Source organism: Equus caballus, chromosome 27 (genome assembly GCF_041296265.1).
Source record: "Equus caballus isolate H_3958 breed thoroughbred chromosome 27, TB-T2T, whole genome shotgun sequence".
NCBI classification, from domain to species: Eukaryota; Metazoa; Chordata; class Mammalia; order Perissodactyla; family Equidae; genus Equus; species Equus caballus.
Window position 1 is genome coordinate 29201280 of NC_091710.1, and position 22784 is coordinate 29224063.

A 22784-nucleotide genomic window follows, 5' to 3' on the forward strand; every position below is an offset into this window, starting at 1 on the left:
CTGTGTGTCCTCACTGCCACAGCTCCTGCCCTAGCTAGTTTAATTTTTCCCAAAGATAATGAGATCAAGAGGGAGGAGACTCCACGGAGTGGAAAGAGCTTGGGGCTGAAGAGTTGGGAGATTCAAACATTTCTTAGCAATCTTACTGATTCTAGGTACTGTATGAGTCAACAGTACAATATAGTTACAAAGACGAAAGTGGGCATAATTGTATTTGCACCATCACATGTAAAGTACGCAGGATAAAGAGTGTCAGAGGTGATGGTCCCATTTTATACTGTGTTGGTCAGAGCCCGCCTGGAATAGGGTTTCAGTTCTGGGCACCATATTCAGAGAGAGTATGGCTGAGCAGAGCCACCAGAATGCTATAAACATTAGCCCCAAGGTGAAGGGAGGATTGTGACTGGGAAGGCGCTAAGGTTGGAAAAGTAGCTGCCCCAAAGAGATGAGAGAAAAGGTGTGGATCTTGGGCACTGGGTGACAACACTTCCTAGAAAATCAAAAGGAAAAACCTGCTGCTATTGAGAGCAACACATAGAGTTTGTGTAATCAAGTACTCTTGGTAGTTGCATTTTGCTTTAATAAACAGAGTTGGTTGTGTCTGACTACCCTTTTAAAACTGCGCTCCCATGTGACCCTTTCCTATCCCATCTCTCTAGTTAATTTTCCTTGATAGTCTTTATCAATACCTGGTATGCTTTATTTGTTTGCTTATTTATGATCTTCACCTATTAGAAATTACACTCACAAGGGCATTTGTTGTCTGTTTTCCTCCTGTATTCCCAGTACCTAGAATTGTACCTGACACAGAGGAGATTCTCAGTAGATATTAATTAATAGTAGCTATTAATGGATGGATGAATGAATGAATGAATGAATGAATGAATGAGACAGCAGCAGCAGAAGTAGTGAGATGCTGAGGAGGCAGGGTGGCACTTATATCTCATCACCTGGGTGCTAGAAGCACAGATGACTCTGACCATTGGAGATTGTGAATGTCTTGTCAGGTGGAGGTTGAGTTAGATGATTATTTCTAGACCAGTAATTTTATGAAACTTCAGGGAGATGAAGAGAAAGGGTGGAAATAGCTTTCCAAGGATTCAGTATAAGGTATGGCTCTGAGTTATTGCCACAAACTGGACAGAGTGAACTGTAAAGTGAAACGTAAAGGTTTTCATTTGTGGAAGAGCTAACAATCTGGGTGGAAAAGGAGCTCTCCAGAATATTACAAACTTTCTTCATCTTGGTGGCCTTTGGTGCCAGGAGAGATTTTGAAAACCTTTATTTGGAATATAAAAACCCACGCAGCTTCTAGTAGAACTAACCCATCACAGCTGAAGGCTAAAGACAGAGAGAGGCAGGTGGTGTAGAAGAGGAGGAAGCTCATGTTCTCTTTGAAGGCTCTCGGCAAAAATCCTTCCTTGCTTCTCTCCTAGCTTCTTGTGATTGCCTGCAATCCTTGATTCCTTGGCTTGTAGATGCATCACTCCAATCTCTGCCTCTGTCATCACATGGCATTCTCCTTGTATGTCTTCTGTCCCTGTGTCCAAATTTCCCACTTCTTATAAGGACACCTGTCATTGGATCAGCGCTACCCTAATCCAGGGTGACCTCATCTTAACTTGATTATATCTACAAAGACGCTATTTCCAAATAAGGTCAGAATCACAGGTTCTGGGAGTTAGGACATGAACACGTCTTTTGAAGGGGTGATGGGAAGACATAGTTAACCTCAATACAAGAATATACCAAAAACTCAAGATTGGGCATCTGCGGGCTAAATGAGCCAACTTTTCCTGGAGGGTCAAACCTTGCCTCCTACCCCAAAGATGCTTCCTGCGTTTCAGGGATTGTGTGTGTAGCAGGAATAGGGATCTTCCTGCTGTCTCCCTTCCATGTTCAGAAACTGCAGGACAGTATGTTCTCCCAAACTTTGACCTTGTGAGAAAAGTAAACATGAATGAAAATGAAAACAATTTAATTTCAATGTTTTTGCTTGGGTCTTTGAGAGACTAAGGTAAGTTTCTCAAGGGGCAGATTTCTCTATAATGGGATTATGGTTAATATTATTGTTGCTTCCTTTCCGATGAGAAGCTGGTGATGGTGTTCCTCTCCCTAGCCAGTGACTGGTTTAGGCTCGAGCCAATTTCAACCAATATGATTTATTTATTCTTCATTCCTTCATTCAACAAACATCTATTGAGTTTTTATTAGATGCCAGATACTTCTAAAGTCTGGCTAAAAGTGCCCTCTGCATAAGATTGTGACCGCTGTTATTGATTTTTAAAGCTTATCAGTGTCAAAAAAGAGATGTCTAAAAGAAAATGGAGAAAAATGTAAGTTTGTCCAGAAAATGGGAATCTAAAGGTAACTTTCAGGTGGCACACGGAAGGCCTTCATGGCTCCTCCAAAGGTGCTGGGGATATAGTCGTAAGTAAGGCAAGGCCGAGAACAGGATGGTGTGAGATTTCTGCAAGGAGAAGCCAGATTCCCTTTCCCATTGGATGTGAACAAGGATATGCTACTGTTGCTGACTGTGAGGGTACAAGCCTGGGGGTAAAGCTAACGCTGTGTTGAACAGAGCAGAGAGAGGAAAGAGTTCGAATCTCTGATGACATTGTTGAGTAACTGAACTAACCAAACCTTATGTTAGGACATTCTGTATATGAGAAAGTAAGTTTTGAAAATAAACATCCAACTGGGTTTGGACTGAGTTTTGATTTCTCGTGTGCTAAAGCATATAACCAACACATCATCCTTTCTTTTGCCTTTCTTCAGCTCTGCACGGTCTAAAACAACAGGAGAATAAAGAGGACAGCTCCACTCTACTTAACAATATTCTGTCTTTATTATGGGTTGTTTTCAGTGATTTTAATTGTTGCGTTTTGAAAAAGGAGATGTTTGGTGAGAAGAGAGCACATCTGTGGACAGGGAACAAGACTAGGAACTGAGCTGTGTCTTCAAGGGGATCACAAGTCAAAGGCCTTTCTTTCTTTTTGAGCTTTTTCTATAAATTGCACAGTTTAAAGGCACCTCCTTTCTTTTATAGTAATCCGTTTCAGTTATCTTCAATTTAGTCTCAACAGCCTTGAGCCATGCAGTGGAATCCTGGAGAAGGAGAAGAAGGGGTCTGTAAGAAGTTTGGCTCACTCACATTCATCGCTGGCTGATGCACATGAGGAGACACCACATCAGGAGTGTTAGAAGGCCAGGAATTCATGCCAGTGACCCGAGGCTGTTGGGCAATAGAAACAAATGGTCATTCAGTGACCGAGACCTGTGAGGGAGCAGAGGATCATGGAGAAGGAGCTGCAGCGTGGAACTAACCAGAAGCAGAAATGAAACAAACCCACCTTCCTCAATTATGCTAGAGAGTATTCACCTTTGAGGGTTAGAGAAATGCTGGCATTTGCATTAATTTACCAAGAAATTAAATAACAAAATTAATTATTTCACTTCTTAAATTATTCAAGTAAGAATATCCCTATTAATCTGCATTTATCATCCTTCATTCTCTGGGAACTTTTCAGCATCTCCCTTTCCAGCAGTTTACTCAGATTGCATGCAAATACGTATTGCTTTGTGGCAGATAATGCTCATGGCAAGAGGCAGCTCCGTGTTTGCGTGAGTGTGAGTGTTTAGCCCTATAAACAAATATTCAAATCCATTGGGAATTTGTATCTTGAGAAATCGACTCCTGCCTCCTTTCCCACCTTCCATCTGCGTCCTTTGAAAACTCTCTCAGCTCCCTTCTCCTTAGAGTCTTCACCAGCGTGTGCTTCCAGATCTGGGTTGCGCTTTCTTTTATCTTTATTTTGTCAAGTTCTAATTGTAAATGTTTTCACTTTTCTGCCATCTGCTATTCCTCCTCTCTCCTTTTCATTCCCATCTCCTCATTCCACATTTTTCTATTTATCCCTGAAAAGAATGGCATACACTGTAAGTAGTAGACAAACTGGCAATGACATTTTCGCCATTGCCAGAAGGTACACAGAAGCAAATTCCCACACGCCAGAATTTCCCCTAAAGAGAATATGTTGTCGGAGAAGGATTCTTGTAACAAAGAAAGAAATAATGAGTGGGCCCGCTTTTATTTGTTTATTTATTCATTTCCAAGTGTTTGTTCTTTGTCTTCCTTCTAGTGTTTCCTTTCCTCTTGTTTCTTGGTTCAGATTTTGTTGTTCTTCCAGATTTTATCCTATGTGTCTTATTACAAAAATACCCTCTCAAAACATTTGGTTAATGAATTAGTTTCTTGGACTTCCATAACAAAGTACCACAAATGGAATGTGGCTCAAACAATAGAAATGTATTGTTTCACAATTCTGGAGGCTGAAAGTCCAAGATCAAGATGTTGGCAGGGTTGGTTCCTTCATGACACAGGGAGAATCTATTCCATCCGTCTCTTTTAGTTTCTGCAAGCTTTGCTGGAAATCTTTGGTGTTCTTTGGCTTATAGATTCATCACCCCAAGATCTGCTTTCATCTTCACACAGTGTTCTTCCTGTGCACAAAGGACACCAATTGTATTGGATTAGGGTCCATCCTGATGATCTCATCTTCACTTGATCATCTGCAAAACCCTATTTCCAATAAGGTCACATTCACAGGTACTGGGGGTTAAGGTATCAACATCTTTTTGGGGGACACAATTCAACCCATAACAGGTATCTTATGACTGGTCATATGACCAGTCTTCTGTGAGGACCCAAACACTGTTGAATATTATGATTTCTTCTCTACATGTCAGCAATACATCAGGGATCTCTTAGGGACCATCAAACTCAAGAATTCTATGATTTCATTTGTCAGATGTAGAACTCAGATCAAGTCTTGAATCTTGTCAACAGATCCACAGGAAAGTAGTGTTTCTCAAGTGGTCACAGAATTACTATTTGGGGATAAAACCCCTCTCATCCTTTCCTACTTTTAGTCCACTCAGGTATAGAGAAGGCATTAATGATAAGAGCATAAATCATACGCAGAGTGGGAATTGGTAATTAAGCAGGAGGACTGGGTCTTGAAGACTCCCCTCAATAGTCAGAATTGTTTGTGAGTGACCATGGTGATGTAAAGAAGGAAGCATTGCCTTAGATAATCATGTGCTTCAATTTTCCCTGCCAAGGAGCTGATTGGCTTCATCTACAAGAGGGATTTGGCTGAAATGTTTTTATCCACAATCACCCAAAGGATAATATAATTTCAAAACTGTGATCAGAGTTCATGAGATATTTTAATTTATTTCTTTTGGATACTGGCTAAGGGCCTGGGGACAATTGAAGATGATACTTAGAATCAAGAAACTGAAGTGTTGGAAGTGACAAGGACCTGAGGATTCATCAATCCCCTCACTTCATGGATGAGGATCCTAAAATCTAGAGGCCTGCAGTTATTGGGTTGGTCAGCAGAAGAGAAGAGTTGAGTCCAGGTCTCTTCATGTCTGGCCCAAGCTTCCTTCCAGAGGGAAGTTCTCATGGGGTTTTTTTCTCAGTCTCTCTCACCTCTCCAACAAACCCTCATCTCTAAAATCTCAGGAGATATTCTGGCAACGAGAATAGACGCTCCAGAATGTTAGGGCTTGATGGAGCTTTGTAGGGCATTTAGTGATTATACAGGCTATGTCCAAACACCTCACTTTACAGAGAGAGGAACTGGGATCCAGAGAGAGAAGCTGACTGGGTTCCTACCATTAGCTGCAGACAGAGCTGGGACTGGAACGAAGGTCTCCTGGTGGTTGCTTTCCTGCCTTCTTTTAGACTGAATAATTTCTATGATTCTAATTTTCTCCTTTGTTGGTTTATTAGCTATAACTTTGCTTTGCTTTGTTATTTAGTCATTTTGTTAAGGTTTATATTATGCATCTTTATCTTATCACAGTCTGTGTTCAAGCAATATTATACTACCACTTCATCTATTTTATAAGAACTTTACTTTTCTTTCTTCTCAGCCCTCATGTTATTATTGCCATACATTTTACTTATTCATATACTATAAACTCCAAAATATGTTGCTTTTGTTTTGCCTAAATAGTCAATTACATTTTAAAGAGATTAATTAATAAGAGAAAAGACTTACATATTTACCCATGTGCTTACCATTTCCTCTGCTCTTCATTCCTTTGTGTAGATCCCTATTTCCATCTGGTGTCATTTTCCTTTGGTGATAGGTTTCTTCAGCTCTTTATTTTAGAAATACAGCAAACTGATTTCTTTTATTAAAGTAATTTTTTTTTTTTTAGGGAAAGATTAGCTTTGAGCTAACATCTGTTGCCAATATTCCTCTTTCTTCTTCTTTTTTTCCCCAAAGCCCCAGTGCATGGTCATATATCATAGTTGTAAGCCCTTCCAATTCTTCTATGTCAGCTGCCACCACAGCATGGCTATTGACAGACAAGTGGTGTGGTTCTGTGGAATGAACTGAACTGAACCTGGGCCAGTGAAGCAGTAAGAATGACAAACTTTAACCACTAGGCCATCAGGGCTGGCTATTTTCAGCTTTTATAGGTCTGAAAAAATCTTTGTTTCTCTTTCTTTTTCTTTTTCTTTTTTGGTGAGGAAGATTGGCCCTGAGCTAACGCCTGTTGCCACTCTTCCTCTTTTTTTGTTTGAGGAAGAGTGGCCCTGAGCTAACATCTGTGCCCATCCTCCTCCATTTTATATGTGGGTCACTGCCATAGCATGGTTTGATGAATGGTGTAGGTTCACACCTGGGATCTGAACCCACGAACCCGGGCAGCCAAAGCAGGGTGCATGAAATTAACTACTATGTCACTGGGCCAGCTGCTCACTTTCATTTTTTGAAGGATATTTTTGCTGGAGACAAAATTCTAGGTTGACAAACTCCGGCTGTCTTGGTTGCTCCAGTATCTCAGGTTTGTCTCTTCAATGCACGGGGTCTGCCAGCTCCTCCTGGGTCCCCTTCCCCAAGCTGCAGCTTAGAAACTCCCTCAAGGCAGGAAGTTGGGACAACCTTACGACTCATCTCTTTTGTTTCTCATTTCTCAGGGATCACTGTCCTTCATTACCTGATGTTCAGTGTCTTAAAGCTATTGTTTCATATAATTTTTCTGTTTTTGGTTTTGTTTTGTTTTTCAGGTAGGAGGGTAAATTTGGCCCCTGTCACTCCATCTTGGCTCATTGCAGAAGTCAGAGATAGTAGTAATGTAATCTTAGTGAATTTTCAGGATTTTCCCCTGCTCTAGGGTTTTATCAAGGATCAGGGCACCTCATGAAGTGCTCAGACATGGACTGGCCCATCTGGTTCTCAACCACTGGTCTGTGCAAGTGCTGCTGAGACATCTTTTGCCTCCATGTCCCATCAGCTCTCATGCTCCTTCTGGGCTATGCTGGATATCCAAGAGTCTTTGCGAGTCTGTTTGCCCCATTATCCCCTAGACCCAATACCATGTGTTGATTCTCTCTCTTTCTGTGATCTGTTCATCTCCCCACATCTTTGCTGGAGAGGATGTGCAAGTTCCTCTCCCAGGAGCACACCAATTCCTTAACTCTTACCACCCCTCTCACTTTCTCTCCCCATCTCTCTCTCTCTCCTTACCCCTCCTTAGCCTTGGAGAAATCTTTTTCTTATCTAGGATGGGAGTTGATATTGGAGTCTTGTCTATATGTGAGTCCTTTAAATTTTCCCAAGGGCTTAGGGCTTTGGGAACACAGAACACAGAGCCTCTCAGCCCGTTTGTGGTTTCTGCATGTCACATCCTTCCTTGTAGGCAATGTAGAGAAAGCTGATTGTTTGCCTGAAGAGAGAAGGCAGGAAAAGGAGAAATGACATGATAAAAAAGAAATTGCCAAAGCAATTATGCCAAAGTAATAAGAAATACTCTTCATTTTGCTGGGAAATTTACCTTTTGAATTTATTTCATTTATAGCTATTTAAAAAGTAGCAAAGTATTTTTTAAGAAGGGTGAGCTAAACAGAGGCTTAACTTCTTTAAATTTCCTTTTAGTATCCCTATATTTGTATGGTAAGTGTAAGCTAGATTTGGGATATATAATTACTTGGCTGTATTCAACAGTTATGTTCAAGATGACACACCAAGTTGTTATTTTTAGCATCCTGAATAAAGATATTTTCCCTTCTTAGACTCTTGTGTTCCCTGCCAGATGCACCCAAATTAACCTTGATACATTATTGATGTATCCTCAATACTCAGTTTCTATACATAATTTTTAACTAATAAAATTTTTCAAAAGATTGAAGATGCTTAACTGCATAATTGTGGAAATCTGATATATTCAGACTGGCTTGGCTTCCAGCTTCTGCAATCCTTCTTTCCCATAGTTAATGCAACAGGACCCCAAAACAGCCCCATGCTGGTCTCTAGGACCAGTTCTGAGCTCAAAATAAGTAGAACTTATGATTCTTATATGAGATGAATTTCCAGGTGGCTCCTAGGTTGCCCCTGACTTTGTGCTCCAGGTTTACAAGCTGGCCTTTTGCTCTGCTTCTGAGACACAGACTTACTCTGTGCCCCAGTTCTGGTTCTCGAGTTCCTCCCCCAACAACAGATTTAGTATTTCTGTTCTCCCAGGATTGGGTCATTGCCTCTGGCAGAGGGAATGGGCCCTTCCATCTTCAGACAGTCTTCTCTAGGGTTGATCCTGTGCCCACACACCCAGATTTCTCTATGTCTCATATTCTCAGGTACCCCGGTTTATAGCTTTGCCTATTTATTGGACATTATGGTAGTGACAGGCCTTTTCTAGCACTCTTTACCTCATTACATGCTTCGTTTAAAGAGATATTTTTTCTTAAGAACTCCTGTTGTGGCTTGTATATCAATTCCTTTGCATTAGTAGGTGGACCTGTGTAACCAGTGCCCAGTACCAAATATTTCAGCTGTTTGATGTGTATGTCCTCTCAGCACCTCCTAGAAGGCAGCCTAGCCCTATGTGTGTGTCCAAATCTAACCAAGAGCTAGATGTTAGATGTATATGTATGAATATACCATGTACACACACATGCATCTTATGCCTTACCCTGACGTGTACTTAATCTCTCTCAGTTCTGTGAGTTCCAATGTTATGCTAGCAATAGTCAGCCCCTGACTCCAACCCTCACCACTTCACCCTTCCACTCTTGACCCTGTCTGAAATTCACCACTGCCTCCCTGCTAGCTGCTGGAACAGTGACCACCACCCTTTGGCAGAGAAGACAAAGAAGGGTTGGTGGAGAGGAGTCTGGGGCCACTTTCTTTCACTCATTCGTTTATTCAATCTTTCCACAAGTATCTATCAAGCACACACTGTGTGTCTGGTACTCTCTAGGCATTTTCCACATAGAAATGAACAACATAATTTTAAAGTCCCTTTTCTCATGGAGTTTACATTCTAGTGGAGGGAGAAGACGAAAGCTAAACAAATGAAAATTTGAGATGTCAGATCCAGAACAATATGATAAAAAGAAAATAAAGCAGGATAAAGTTATAGAAGAGAAAGGTGTGTGTGTGTGTGTGTGTGTGTTAGATACAATTTTAGATACAGTGGTCAAGGACAGCCTATCTAGTAAGATTTCATTTAACCAGTGACCTTGTGAATGTCTGGGGAAGAGCACTGCTGTGAACTTTGTCAAATACTTTTTGTGCATCTATTGAGATGACCATGTGATGTTTATTGACGCCACCATTCTTCCTCCATGAGAAGAGTGCATTATTCTTTGAAGGGCTCTGTGTGACAGTTTTGAAGAGAGCCTGAGGTTGGACATGGTGAAAAGCAACACTCTGAAGTCGTATGTGGGATTCTTTTAGGATTCCTTCCTGTTCAGACTTCTGGAGATTCTCTTCTTTGGGAAGATATGTTTGCTTCTCTTACTTGTAAAATGACACAGGGAAGACCTAGAATGACAAAAGCAAAATACTTTATTGGAGCACCCTGACATTAAATTGTTAGAAAGAACATGAACATTACAGCTAGAACATTCTGGATTTAATTCTGTATTTTCTTCTTTGGAAACCTTTCTCGGCCTCATATTTCCAATCAGTATGAGGACTTTTGTTGATTGAGATGATGTTTATGTGCAAAAGAGGCCCTATTACAGTTCCAAGTCCATGTGAGACCCCTTAGCAATGTTCTCTCCATGCTCTATCCTTTGGACAAATTTTATAAATGCTTACTCTGGACTTGTAGGGTGATATTAATATTTGTGAAGAAAAGCATTATATTCAAAACAGGTGTATCTGGAAATTTCTAGTTTCTACTAACTCTGACAGTTTTTAGAAATATGGCCCTAAAGAGAGTAATATTAATAGATCCATATCATTTCTTGATTTTTTTTTTGGCTACTTATAAGTTACAGAAGCTATGCTGTATAGAGTAGATTATTCATAAGTTCTGCCATTTATCCCCTCTGAGTCATTGGACTGTAACTAGCCTAGTATTGTGGATACTGGAAATGCAGTAAAAAGTTATATTCTCTCTAGACATTGGGTTTTGAGACAACACTAGTACTAAGTACCTCTCTTCCACAAATTCATCATAGTGGGGCAAATTATCTTAAATTATATCATAGAGAGACGGAGAATGTGCACCGCAACTCTCTCATCTTCATTTTAACTTGCATAAATGTATTGTTCAGATTCCTCTACCTCCTAATAAAAGGGGTTTTTAAAATAGGGAAATACATTATTTATTTATTTATTTATTTATTTATTTATTTATTTAGGAGGGGAAGATTAGCCTTGAGCTAACATCTGCTGCCAATCCACCTCTTTTTGCTGAGGAAGACTGGCCCTGAGCTAACATCCATGTCCATCTTCCTCTACTTTATATGTGGGATGCCTGCCACAGCATGACTTGACAAGCAGTGCAGAGGTCTGCACCCAGGATCCGAACCAGCGAACAGGCCGCCAAAGCAGAACGTGTGAACTTAACTGCTGTGCCACTGGGCTGGTCCCTAAGGAAATACATTTTTTTCCCAAGTTTTGGTGATTTTCTCTGTTATTTGCAACTTGGGTGTTGTGGGGAGGAGTGACAAAGGTCCAAGCAGATACATGCTTTTGCTTCTCTCACTCAAGTCTAAACTATAAAACAGTGATAATGATTTGAGTAAGAATGATAGGTTTGGAGTATTTGTCACTTTATTACTTTTCAGAAAATGTGTTACTTTATGCTCACAAAATTGTTCAGCATCCCGAGATAAGAGAACAAGAGAGAATAGAGACAATTTGAAAACTTGTTTGGTCCAGGTGATATCTGTGCCTTTTCAAGAGTCAGCAATGGTTTCTGTGAATAGTGCTTTAATTCAAAATAGGCATGGAGCAGAAAAAATAAGAATATATATTCATATTTGCCTATAATTACATAAATAAATACTGGCAAAAGACATTAAAAACTAATCAAAGTAGTTATTACTAGTAGGAGTAACGTGCATGACGTCTGGAGTTGAAGTGAAACTTCTCAATGTTTACCTTTTTATACACCTCTGAACTTGGAGCCATGTGAAGATATATAAATAAAACTTGATCTGTATGTCACAGCTGTGTTGGGTCTGAGCTGTTCAGGGCAACCCTGAGATGAAGATGTGGAGTCTCTCCCCTCTCTGCTATACTGAGGCCTCTTTAGAGAATTGCATTTCTTCTTGAGGACTCTGTGCCTCCAGTTGAGAAAAGGAGAATTAAAGCTACCCTCTCAAGCGTGTTAGGGGCAGAAACGACGGTTCTAAAGAGGATAGTCTTCAATCTGTTACCATAGCTGCTTTTGAAAAGTTGGATTGTATATAAACGTAGGGAGATTACTTTCAATTTTATTCTTCTGTTTTATTTAATTATATACAATGAGAAAATGTTACTTTGATCATCATCATCATGGCAAAAAGTAGAGAAAAACAAGATTAAAAGAATAATTCCGACCAGAAGCCAGACTGTCTTGCTTCCATGCTTGGACAATTTTAACAATTCTCTGATGCTTTGCTGTAGTAGAACTGATTTATGATCTTTGGTAGCATCTCAGCAGTCCAGGAGGCCCTCTTTAGAGGTATTACTGGGCTTGGAAGAGAGGCACAGATGAACAGAAAGAGGGCGTGCTGAAAAGTACTACAGCGTCTGAGGAGGAGAACATGAGGTCAGAATTTCTAGACTGAGATCTTCCCAAACAACAGCTTAGCCCTTTTGATCAGAAGTCCCACTATGAGCTGTTCGACTGTGCTTCTCTAGCCTCTCACACTCCTGTGGCTCTCAATCCTGATGCTCTCTGGTAGAAAGTCTGTCCCATTCTAGGGAGGGACCACCACATGCTCTGAACATCCGTCGTGTACCACCCAAGCAGTTATATCACTGCTGTCAAGATCAGCACGAGTCCTGTGACTGAAGGAGACATTCTCACCATCTGTATTCAAGCTGCCATCTTACATCTATCATTACAGACTCCAGGATGCTAAACTGAAGGCACAGAACCTCAACACTGGAACCAGCAGACTGGTATTCAAACATTAGCCTTGCAACTTAAAGGCTGAGTATTCATGGGCAAGTTATCAAACCAGTCTAAGCATCATTTTTCTTTGTCTGTAAAATGCATATAATTATAATCCCAACTTTAGAGGGTTGTTATGAGCATTAAATAAGATTATGGATGTAAAGAATTTAGCAGAGTGACTGGCACATTGTAAATGTTCTTGAAAAATGAGCTATTGTTATTGTTGTTTTATGCTCCTAAGAGACAAAATATTTAGTGACTGAACAAAAGGGTGGTTTTATACCTTAAATTTATTACTTTTCTGTTAGATACCCAGATGGTGTCTTATTCTACGATTTAGTGTTTTCTCACTTAAGCAGTTTCCTTGTTATCCTGACACAATTCTCTCAGAACAATGTCTGTTGGTCTTCCAGGTGCTCTGTTTTGGGGGTTGAATTATGCCACTGGAAATTTTCTCCACAGCTAATGAAACATCACACCAGAGTCAGACTATGAACCATCACTCTTGCCAGAGGTATTCCAACAGGTTGCTCCTCCCGGGAAAATAGGATATCCAGGCACTATCACTTTATGGGACCTGAAAATGTCCCCCATTTTCAGAATGGCTCATGTTGAAAGTTAAAGGAAATGATAAAGTAAAGTAGTCCAGAGAAGCAATTTGTATGTCAGGGAACTGTTTCAGATATTCAGTTCTTATGGGTTGAGAATTTAATATGTACCAGGCACTATACTGGGTGTTGGGTGTACAGAGGTGAATGATATAGACATGGTGCCTGCCCTCCATGGAACTCACTATTGGGTGGGTGGGAAATGGAGGTAGGTAGGCGAATAAGTAGGTAAACAAATCCATAAATACATAATTATAAAATGAGAACATCCAACAGGAAACAAACAGCTAGCTGTCATAAAGAACGATGGGGTAGGGATCAGAGAAGACCTGTTTTAATCAGTAATATTTAAAATCCAACTTCAAGGATAGGGAGATAGTCATTAAAATACATTCCAAACAGAGAAAATGACAGAATAATGGTTCTAAGGCAATGATAGCTTCGGTTAGTTCAAGGAATTAAAAAGAGGCAGTTTGCTTAGAATGTAATGAAAGGACAAGAGTGAGTCAAATCAGGTGGAAGATATAAGTAGGGGGGCAAGATCAAGCATGGTCTTTCCAGCTGTAGTACTGAGTTTGAGCATTAACAAAAAGGAAATGAAGAATGAGTTAAAGGAAAGCCAAGGAGGAAACTTTCTTCCCTCCCACCTTCCCTCCCTCCCTCCTGTTCTTCCTTCCTTCTTTCTTTCTTCCTTCCTTCCTTCCTTCCTCCTTTCCTTCTTCCATTCCTTCTTTAATTATTTAACAAGTTCTTACTATGTTCCAGTATAATTCTAGTCACTGGAGATACTGAGCTAAAAAAAAGAGATGGAAATTTAGTACTAGTGTTTCTAATATTCTAGGCAGGAAGTGATTGCCATAGTCCAGTGTAGAAGGGTGGTGACCTGATGAAGGAGTGCAGTGAAGATGGAGAGAAATTGAGGGATTTTACATCCCTCTTCTCACCCTCTACCACCCTTGCGTCAACTGCAATACTCCTGCTACTGATATTTCACCTAGCTCCTGACTTTGGTACCATAGAGAATCATTCTTTTAGCTCTCTTTCCTGACCCCTTCTTTACCCAGCTGTTAGCTGATTCCATGTCTCATTTCAAGAAAATGATGATGATGAGAAAAGCAAGAGAAAGAGACCGAAAGTACAAATCAATATACGAATTAGAACATGAATCAAATGAAAGGAAAGAAGTGTTTGGGAAGAATGAATAATGGCAGATTGCCAGCAGAAATGTGCCCACTGAAAGAGGAAAGAGATGATGTCTTAGGAAAAGGATGGATTAACCTGGTCCACTTGGAGAGATTAGGTGTAGGATTTTATAAACTCAAGTTCCCCATTAATTTTCTGGTTCTGATGCTGATGGTGGGCTGAATGTTTGGATCTCCACTTTAGCTTTAAAGAAAATGGCATCTATTGTAACAAGCCATCATAACAGAGAATCTGGATTCTAGTAAGACAAAAAAAGGACGCTTCCCCATGGGTTTCCTCTGTTGAAACCACTAGTTATGTGTGGCCCTTGAGCACTTAATAATACGTTTAGTTTGGATTGAGATGTACTATAAGTGTAAAATATTCACTGGATTTTGATGACTTAGTACAAAACCAATAATATAAAATACGTTGTTAATGATTTTTATGTAGATTGTGTGTTGAAATAAAATTTTGGATATTCAGGTAAATAAAATATATCATTAAAATTAACTTCACCTTTTACTGTTTTTAAAAAAGACTATTAAAACTTTTATATATGTAGCTCTCATTTTGTCTCTATTGGGTATCATTGCTCTAGATAATAGTAGCTAACACTTATTGAGCACCCAATGTGTTCCAGACACTGTTCTAAGCATGTTACATGTAACCTCTAATTTTAATCCTCACAATAAATTTAAAGGAACATCCTAATATAGTTCCATTTCATAAATAAAGAAACCAAGGCATAGAGGGATTAAGTAACTTGTCTAAGCTCATGCAATTGGATAGCGGCCAAGCTGGGATTCAAACCCAGCCAGCCTGGCTCCAGAGCTCACATTCATTCTCCCCATTACCCTACTTCTTGGTGTTGAGTTGAGGTTCCCTCAGCATTTAATACAGACCTAGTAGGTATAAGGAGGTCAACAAGGACTTGATGCTTTTGTGTATCAATTAGCTCTTTTAGGTTGTAAGAAACGAAGACATATTCAGGTTGCCCAAGTTGATGGGGATTTATTATAAGGATGGAGAAATAAGCAAAGAGTCCTACCAATGTCAACATCAGGTTCTGTGGAGAACTGGAAACTTACTCAGGATACCACAGTGATTCCAGTGTAAGGCAAAAGTCCCAGACTACCATTCTTAGGGCTTGTCTTCTCTTTTCCTTTGTCTGAATCTATTATTGACTAATTGCCTTACGGCTTCTATTTACCTGAGATTTCCACTAACTGCCTTCTCTGAGCATATTTCTTATTTGCTTCTACACGTCTTTGTTGTCTCTAAGATTTGTATTCTGAGTTGCAATCCATAGACATCTGTGCCAGCTGGATTGGACACTCTCCAGTATAGACATGTTCTAGTAGGCAGAATTTTCTGACAGCCTCCCTCAAAAGTCACTGGCCTTCCTTATGTTTAGTTATATTTGGGACAGCAGCCATCACAGCTATCACTAGTTGGCTGCTATGGACAGTGTTACAAGATCATATGACCCACATAATGATATTATAGCAAAATTTGTTTTTCACTAAGTGCATTCACCTACATTCATTCATTCACCAATTATTCATTGAGTATCTGCTATGTGCCAGGCACTGTTCTTGACATTTGAAATTCATCAGTGAAAAAAAGGACAAGACCTGCTCTCATGAAACTTACATTCTAGCTGTGGGAGGTGGACACTAACTAAGAAGCATAATAAGTAAAGTATAAAGTTTGTTAGAAGGGCTATGGAGAAGAAAGTAGAGTTGAATTAAGAGATTAAGAGTGTTGCTGGAATGGGGAAGCAGCTTGTAGTTTTACATAATGTGATCAGGGTGAGCCTCATTGAAGGTGAGATTTACACAAAACCATAAAGGAGGAAAGGGGTTTAGCTAAGAAGAAGCTGGAAGAAGAGCATTTAGGCAGATGGAACTTAAAGCCTGGAGCCCAAGGCCTGGCATGTTTGAGGATTGGTTAGGATTTCTGAGGATGGTTAGGATGGCTGGAGCAGAATGAGGAAGAGGGAGAGAATTAGGGGACGCAGTCATAGGGATCAAGTCAGGATGTAGTCTGCATGCTGTTGCAAGGATTATTGCTTTTACGCCAAAGAAACAAGAGTCATCCCAGAGTTTTAGCAGCGAAGTGACATGACCTGACTTACCTTCTAAGGATGCTCTGGATTTTGGAGTGCAAGTATCCTGTTAAGAGGCAAGCATGGAAGCAGGGGATCCTGTTAGCAGGCTATTACAATGCTCTAATCAAGAAATGATTATTTGTTCCCTTGGTGACAAGAATAGAGGTGGTAAGAAGTAGCTAATTCTGGATATATTTTAATGCAAGAACCAAAGGATTTGCTCACAGATTGGATGTATGGAATGAGAGAAAGTGTGAAGTCAAAGATAACTTCGGAGTTTTTGGCCTGAGCAATTGGTAGGATGAAACTGCAGTTGACAAAGATGAGAAGGGCTATTGGTGCAACAGACAGTGGGGTGTAGAGAAGATCGAGGTCAGTTTTGGCCACATTGAGTTTGATATGAATACAGACCATAAAGTGGACATGCTGAGTAGGCAATTGGATATATGAATTTGATGTTTACAGGGGAGTTCTGGTCTTAAAATATACACCACTTGAGAGTGATCAGAATGCAGATAATATTTAACGCCATGAGATTCAGTGAGATCATCAAGAGAATAAAGGTAGCTAGAGAGAAGAAGGTCAAGGACTGAACCCTGGGGTATTATCACATTAAGGGCTCCTATAGAAGAGCAAAATCCAGCAAAGGACACAGAGAAGTCACTGTGAATTAGAAGAAAATACACAGTGTGGTTCCTGAAAGCCAAGCGAAGAGAGTGGTTTAAGAACGAAGCAGTGAGAAACTGTATGAAATTCTGTCAATCAGTCAAGTAAGAAGAGGGCTGAGAACTGGGTGAAAAATGTGGATGTCACTGGTGACTTTGTTAAGAGCAATTTTGGTGGAGTGGGGGGTGGTGGAGGCTGACTGGAGTGGGTTTAAGAGATAATGGGAATGGAGGAATGAGAGATGGAGAGTATAGATAACTCTTTCAAGGAGACTTGCTACCAAAGGGAGAAAAGGAATCAGATCTAAGTTGGTGGGGGAAGCAGAGTCAAGAGAAAGTTTTACTTCTTTCTTTCTCTAAGATGAGAGAAGGACTTGCATGTTAGTGTGCTAATAGGAATGATCCAGTAGAGAGTGAAAAATGGATGACATAGAAGAGAAAGGAGAATTCAGGACTGAAGTCCGGGAGCAGATGGGGGATGGGATCTGGTACTCATGTGGAGGGCATGGTTTTAGACTGGAACAGAATTTGATCCATTAACAGGTGGGAAGGTGGGAGATATGCTGTAGAAGTCTTTGGAAGTTCACTTCTAAGTGCAGTAAGAAGTAATGTCATCAGCTGAGAGTGCTGATAGTGGAGGAGTTGTTTTGGTTTCAGTAGATAAAGGAAAATTTGGAATAATTTTCCAGGAAAATGGGTAAATGAATGGATTCTACACAAGGATGGGATTCCATAGGCTGCAAAGCCAGAAACTCTAAGGACATTAAGTGACTGTTTCCTTCTTTTTTTTACGGTATGAAATTTGCCGTCTACTTGTTTGAAAGGAGTCAAATGCTGGTCAGGAGGCTGGTCTTCACTGGCAAAGGAGAAAGAAGGAGGTGGTTATTCAAAAGATGAGCTAGAACTGGGCATTAATGATTAAAATGGGCAGGTAATTCACCTCCTTTATAACACTTCTAGCAAATGCTTAACTAGCTCTGAGACAGAGAGAGAAAGAGAGAGAGAGAGAATGGCACACAGCCATATTAGAATCTGGAGACCTGGAAAGATGTCATTCTGCAGAAGTGAGCACCTTGGCTGTGGCCTGGTGGATTATGGAAATAGATGAACAGCTCCCTAACTGATCACAGTGTGAAATGAAAAACTCTCCAAATGTTCCACCTGTAGGTCTGTCATATTAAACATTATTTCCAAGTTTCGAACCTCTATAGCCTTTAAATAAGAGAGAGAAAATTTAGAGAGAAAAGAGAGTCAGGGTGAAAAGTGCTGCTGACAGCATGATGGGGATAGGATGTTTGCTCACTGTCTGCCTCTCTTGGTGGTAAACCTGATAAAGCAGAACCTCTCCATTATGATTTCCAGAGGGCTTGACTATGAATATAAGACATAAAATGATATCAGAGAATGGGATATTATCAGAAAAACCCACTCTAATTCTCTCTAGAGAAAATAAGAGTGATTCTCAAGTTCCATTGGCTTTTGGGATTTAGTGAAATCATTTTTAGCAGACTTCTGTAATATAAAGTCTTTACATATTTCTGGGGCTGAATGCATTATTACATGTCTCACATCTTAGTCTTCTAGACTTTTTAAACCATTTTGTTAAAATGAAAATGGATGCTATGGGCAACAATTTCTTTAGTCCCTTTACCCTGTTCCTATAATCTCATGCTTGGACAAAGATCTGGGGAAGACAAACTTCTGGACTGCAAGACCCTTCACCCAAGTCTGACAGCCTAATCACAACCTGTAGAGGGGCTGGTTGTACACTCCGCTCTGTACTGTTTAGGAAATCATCTGTTTTTCTTCCTTCCAGAGCAAAAATACAAGCCAGTCTCTATAAGGTTGAGATTTTTATCTTTGTTTTCTATCTGTTTTAAATCAAAAGCATGGAGACTGTCAGCTAATCAACAGCATAGAGTATATACGGATTGGGACTGTATTAGTGACCTCAGATTTGACCTGCCCATCACACTGTGTCATCAAAAGCTCAGTGAAACAAGGGATAAGTCAGAAGGACATTCTATTCTTGAAGCATCCATTACACTGCTGGGATTTATCAAGAACTCAAATTAGAGAGAAGGAGACATAAGGAAGGCATAGTTTCCTGACTATTTTTTCCCCCAAGAATCTACCTGTCAATTCACTTCAATTTATTGAGTGCCAACTAGGCACCAAGTACTGTATCTTCAGTTTGATCTGACTCTTAAATAAGCACTAGTGAGAGGACCATCCACTTGACAGAGTTAGGTTTAACTTGGTTTAGAGGATTGCCTTCCAGTACTGGAAAGAGATTGACATTCATGCATTGATTGGGGTCCCCTACCCATAAATGGAATAGGTGGTCATCATTTGATGACAGAAAAAACTCCAACTCTGACAAAATTACTTACCCAATGGCTAAAATTTCTATCATTAAGGAAAAAAAATCCACGTACTTGAGCTAGTGTACTGACTCTCCATGAATCTTTCTAAATTGTAAATATCTTTGGGAGAACAGGTAACTTTATTTTCACTTTTTAGAATTTCGTGAAAGACGAGTTTCTCAGATAATTAGTTATTGCTCTGGAAAGCAAAGAGAAAGATCAGGAAGGGATGGAATACCACACATGGTAGACATTTTGCAGGGTACCATGGGTGGATCAAGGAGTGGCAATACAACAGAGGATTTGGGGAAGCCACTTGGCTGCACTGAGGTTTTTGAGGTCAGGGAAAGAGCATTGCGGAAGCAATGGAAGAGGTGTGTGAGTGGACTGATTTTACATGCCCTGAAGATCAAATTTTGATTACTCAACGGTTTGACCTCAGGCTACTCCGTGCCCTGAATCAGTTTGGTTCTTCCTAAAAGACTTTTTAGCTTGTCAGACTGATGTTCAGCTTGGTGTTGTAAAGCTCAGTGGCTTAAGGGCTTAGGAATCAGTGGTAGCTTCAAGCCCTGACTTCACTATTTAATGTCCATTCTTAGGCAAATCCTAACCTCTTGGAGCTTCAGCTCCCAGTCTACGAAAAGGGATAGTACAACAGATCCTTGACGTTGGAGCAGGATGATTCATAGGGACTTCACAATTCCCAAACTTGGAAATACTGTTCTTTCACATCACTTTACCCCTCAAATGTTAATAAATTGGAACAGTAAAATGTTTAATGGGCAAATTTTTAATATTTCATTGACATAGAATATAACTTGGTAGGTTCTGACATACGTATATACCTGTGAAATCATCACCACTGCAATCAAGATAATGAACATATCCATTCTCCCCCAAAGTTTCCTTACATCTCTTCCTCCCACCCTCCAACCTATCCACATATCATTAAAATTTAAGTTACCCTTAGATTCAGAATAGCCCATTTTGGTATCAAGTAGACAACAAGTTGCATCAGGATGTGGATGTCGAGTAATTGGCCAAATTCACTCAGTTTTTAAGAGCTTCGCCATGTCATATTGTCATAACACCAACAATTCAAATATATATCTCAGCAAAATTGAAAATTAATCTATGTGATGTATCTTCAATGCTGCTTGTGACTATCTAGTCACAACTGTCAAAATCTAGAAATGCTAATGGTCTATTTATTACTCACTTCATGGGTTGTTTTCAGGACAAATGCAATAACGTATGTGAAAGTTCCTCATAAACTGTAATGTGCTATCCTAACAAAAGGTGTAATTTTTATTCTATAAGTCACTGCTTTCCCCATGTGGCCTTTTCACTGCCATGTATATGAATCTTTTGGTAGCACACACAGCTTTTCTGAAATCTGTATTAATCATTAATTAGAGAGCCTTGCAAGGCTTCCACAATGTTTATTGGTGTGATGGAACCGCTTTACACTGGCTTGAGAAAAAAACTCATATGACCATGGGGAATCTTTTAAGGGTTTTGGGACAGAGTCTAGTACACGTAAGTCATAGTTTAAGCATTACTTGGACTAGTAATACCAGACTAGAATGTATAGTAAACAAAATCAACCAAGAACATTTCCCTATTCTAGTCTGTCTCTGTTAATCCTTGGGTAACACATTCAGAATAAAAAGCTCCCTTTCTCTATGATACTTGTATGGAGAGAGTGGTGGGCCAAGGACAAGAACATGAACTGAGTACATGAAGATATCATGACTGTTTATCAGCCTTGGTTAAACGTAATCTGGGTAACTGCCAGGGTCCATGCTGTCATAGAGTGAAGAAGTTTCCATCTTGAAGGTAAGACAGATCATTTATAACATTAATTGTATTTCATGGCTCTCTCCCTGACCTAAGAAAGTAATACATATAAAGTATGGAAATTCCTCCTCAATCGTCAGAGTTCAAATTCTGAAAACTCTTATAGTAGGATAATTAATGGTTGAGGAATCTATGGGAAAAAGCTCAGGGAACTGAAAATTCACCTAAGTGCAGGTATATTTTCCAAAGTCCTCATTACTATATATTTAAATATATATAAAAATAAAAAGACTAGATGGGAGAATATCAAAGACTTTAAAACAGCAATAAAATAACTCTTAAAATAGTAATAATATCATACATTTCAATTTAGCTTTCACACAGAGATGACTTCCGAGAAGATGCATGGCTGAGAGAAGGGAAGGGGGTGGATTATAACTGGAAAGAGGAATCATCAGTGCGGTGCCTTCCTCCTCCGTCTCCTGGATGTTCTCTCTCTGAGGTGAGTTCTGGAAGGTGAACCCCATGCTTGTGGCTTTAGCAGGAGGCTCATGGCTCTCCAAGAGCAGGAATAGTGCTGCGTGAAGGGCTTGAGGCTCCTGAATGAGCTTTCTCCTTGTTTGAGAAAATATATTAGGCAGGCCAAGCAGTCCGTTTAAAAGAGCTCTTTGCTCCTCTTTGTTGTGGTCAATCCTTTAAATGCCATCTTTTCTGGGTTTTGCTTTTGCACACATGTTCAAAGCGGAGTCTTTAAGTGATAAGTATTTTTTTATGAGGAAGATTATTGCTGCGCTAACATCTGTGCCAATCTTCCTCTATTTTATGTGTGGGACACCACCACAGCATGGCTTGATGAGCAGTGTGTAGGTCTGCACCTGGGATTCGAACCCATGAGCCTGGGGCCACTGGAGCAGAGTATGTGAAATTAACCACTGTGCCACCACCCCAGCCCCTAAGTGATAAGTTTTAATCAATTCATTTCTTTGGAAGGTTTTCTTTTTCCCCCAGTGTTCTCTGAGAAATGCTACCTGCCTGCTTTGCTAGTCCTTGGGAAGGGCTGGGTGATGGCCAAACACCTGTCTAACATGAAGGCCTCCACCTGCACTTCTCTGTATTGTTACAGAAAGTTAGCATGTTGAGGTGACAAGGTAAGCAATTTAAAGTCCCCTTGTTAGAGTCACTTCCAGCACTTATAAAATAATAACAGAGCATTTTTTCAGCACTATGTACCAAGTCTTCTTCTAAATGCTTCCATGATTCTCTCTGTTAATACTCATCTCTACTGAATGAACAGCTATTGTTATTTTCTCACTTTTACAAGTGAGGAAGGGAATAGCAGAAGGGAAAAGTAACTTGCCCAGGATTGTATGCTAAGAGGCAAAGTCTGGGTGTGTATCCAGCACTGTGATTCCAGGCCCTTCACTTGTAACCCATCTCTCAGGCTGCCTCCTTATGTACCGTTATTCAACACTTCTTCTTGTGATCACAAACCCCACCTGCATCTTACTCCCCAAACTTGCCCAGGAGCAACATCTCACGAAGCTCCCAAAGTATGATGGAGCATTACCCAGAGCTATCTGTATTCATGAAAGGGCGCAAAAATAATCTATGTTCTAGGGAGAAACAC

General features: G+C 40.1%; 1 protein-coding gene across 2 annotated transcripts in view; it reads left to right on the plus strand.

Moving 5' to 3' along the window:
• FUT10 (fucosyltransferase 10) overlaps positions 1-22784 on the plus strand; it is a 171364-nt gene that overhangs the window by 126756 nt on the left and 21824 nt on the right. Inside the window, exon 5 of one of the 2 annotated variants that reach the window (XM_070253274.1) lies at positions 21531-21659. In XM_070253274.1, the coding sequence (XP_070109375.1) occupies positions 21531-21659 (129 nt within the window). Of the gene's footprint in view, positions 1-10675; positions 10825-21530; positions 21660-22784 lie in introns of those variants that run through there. The other variant, XM_070253275.1, reaches the window with a different exon arrangement.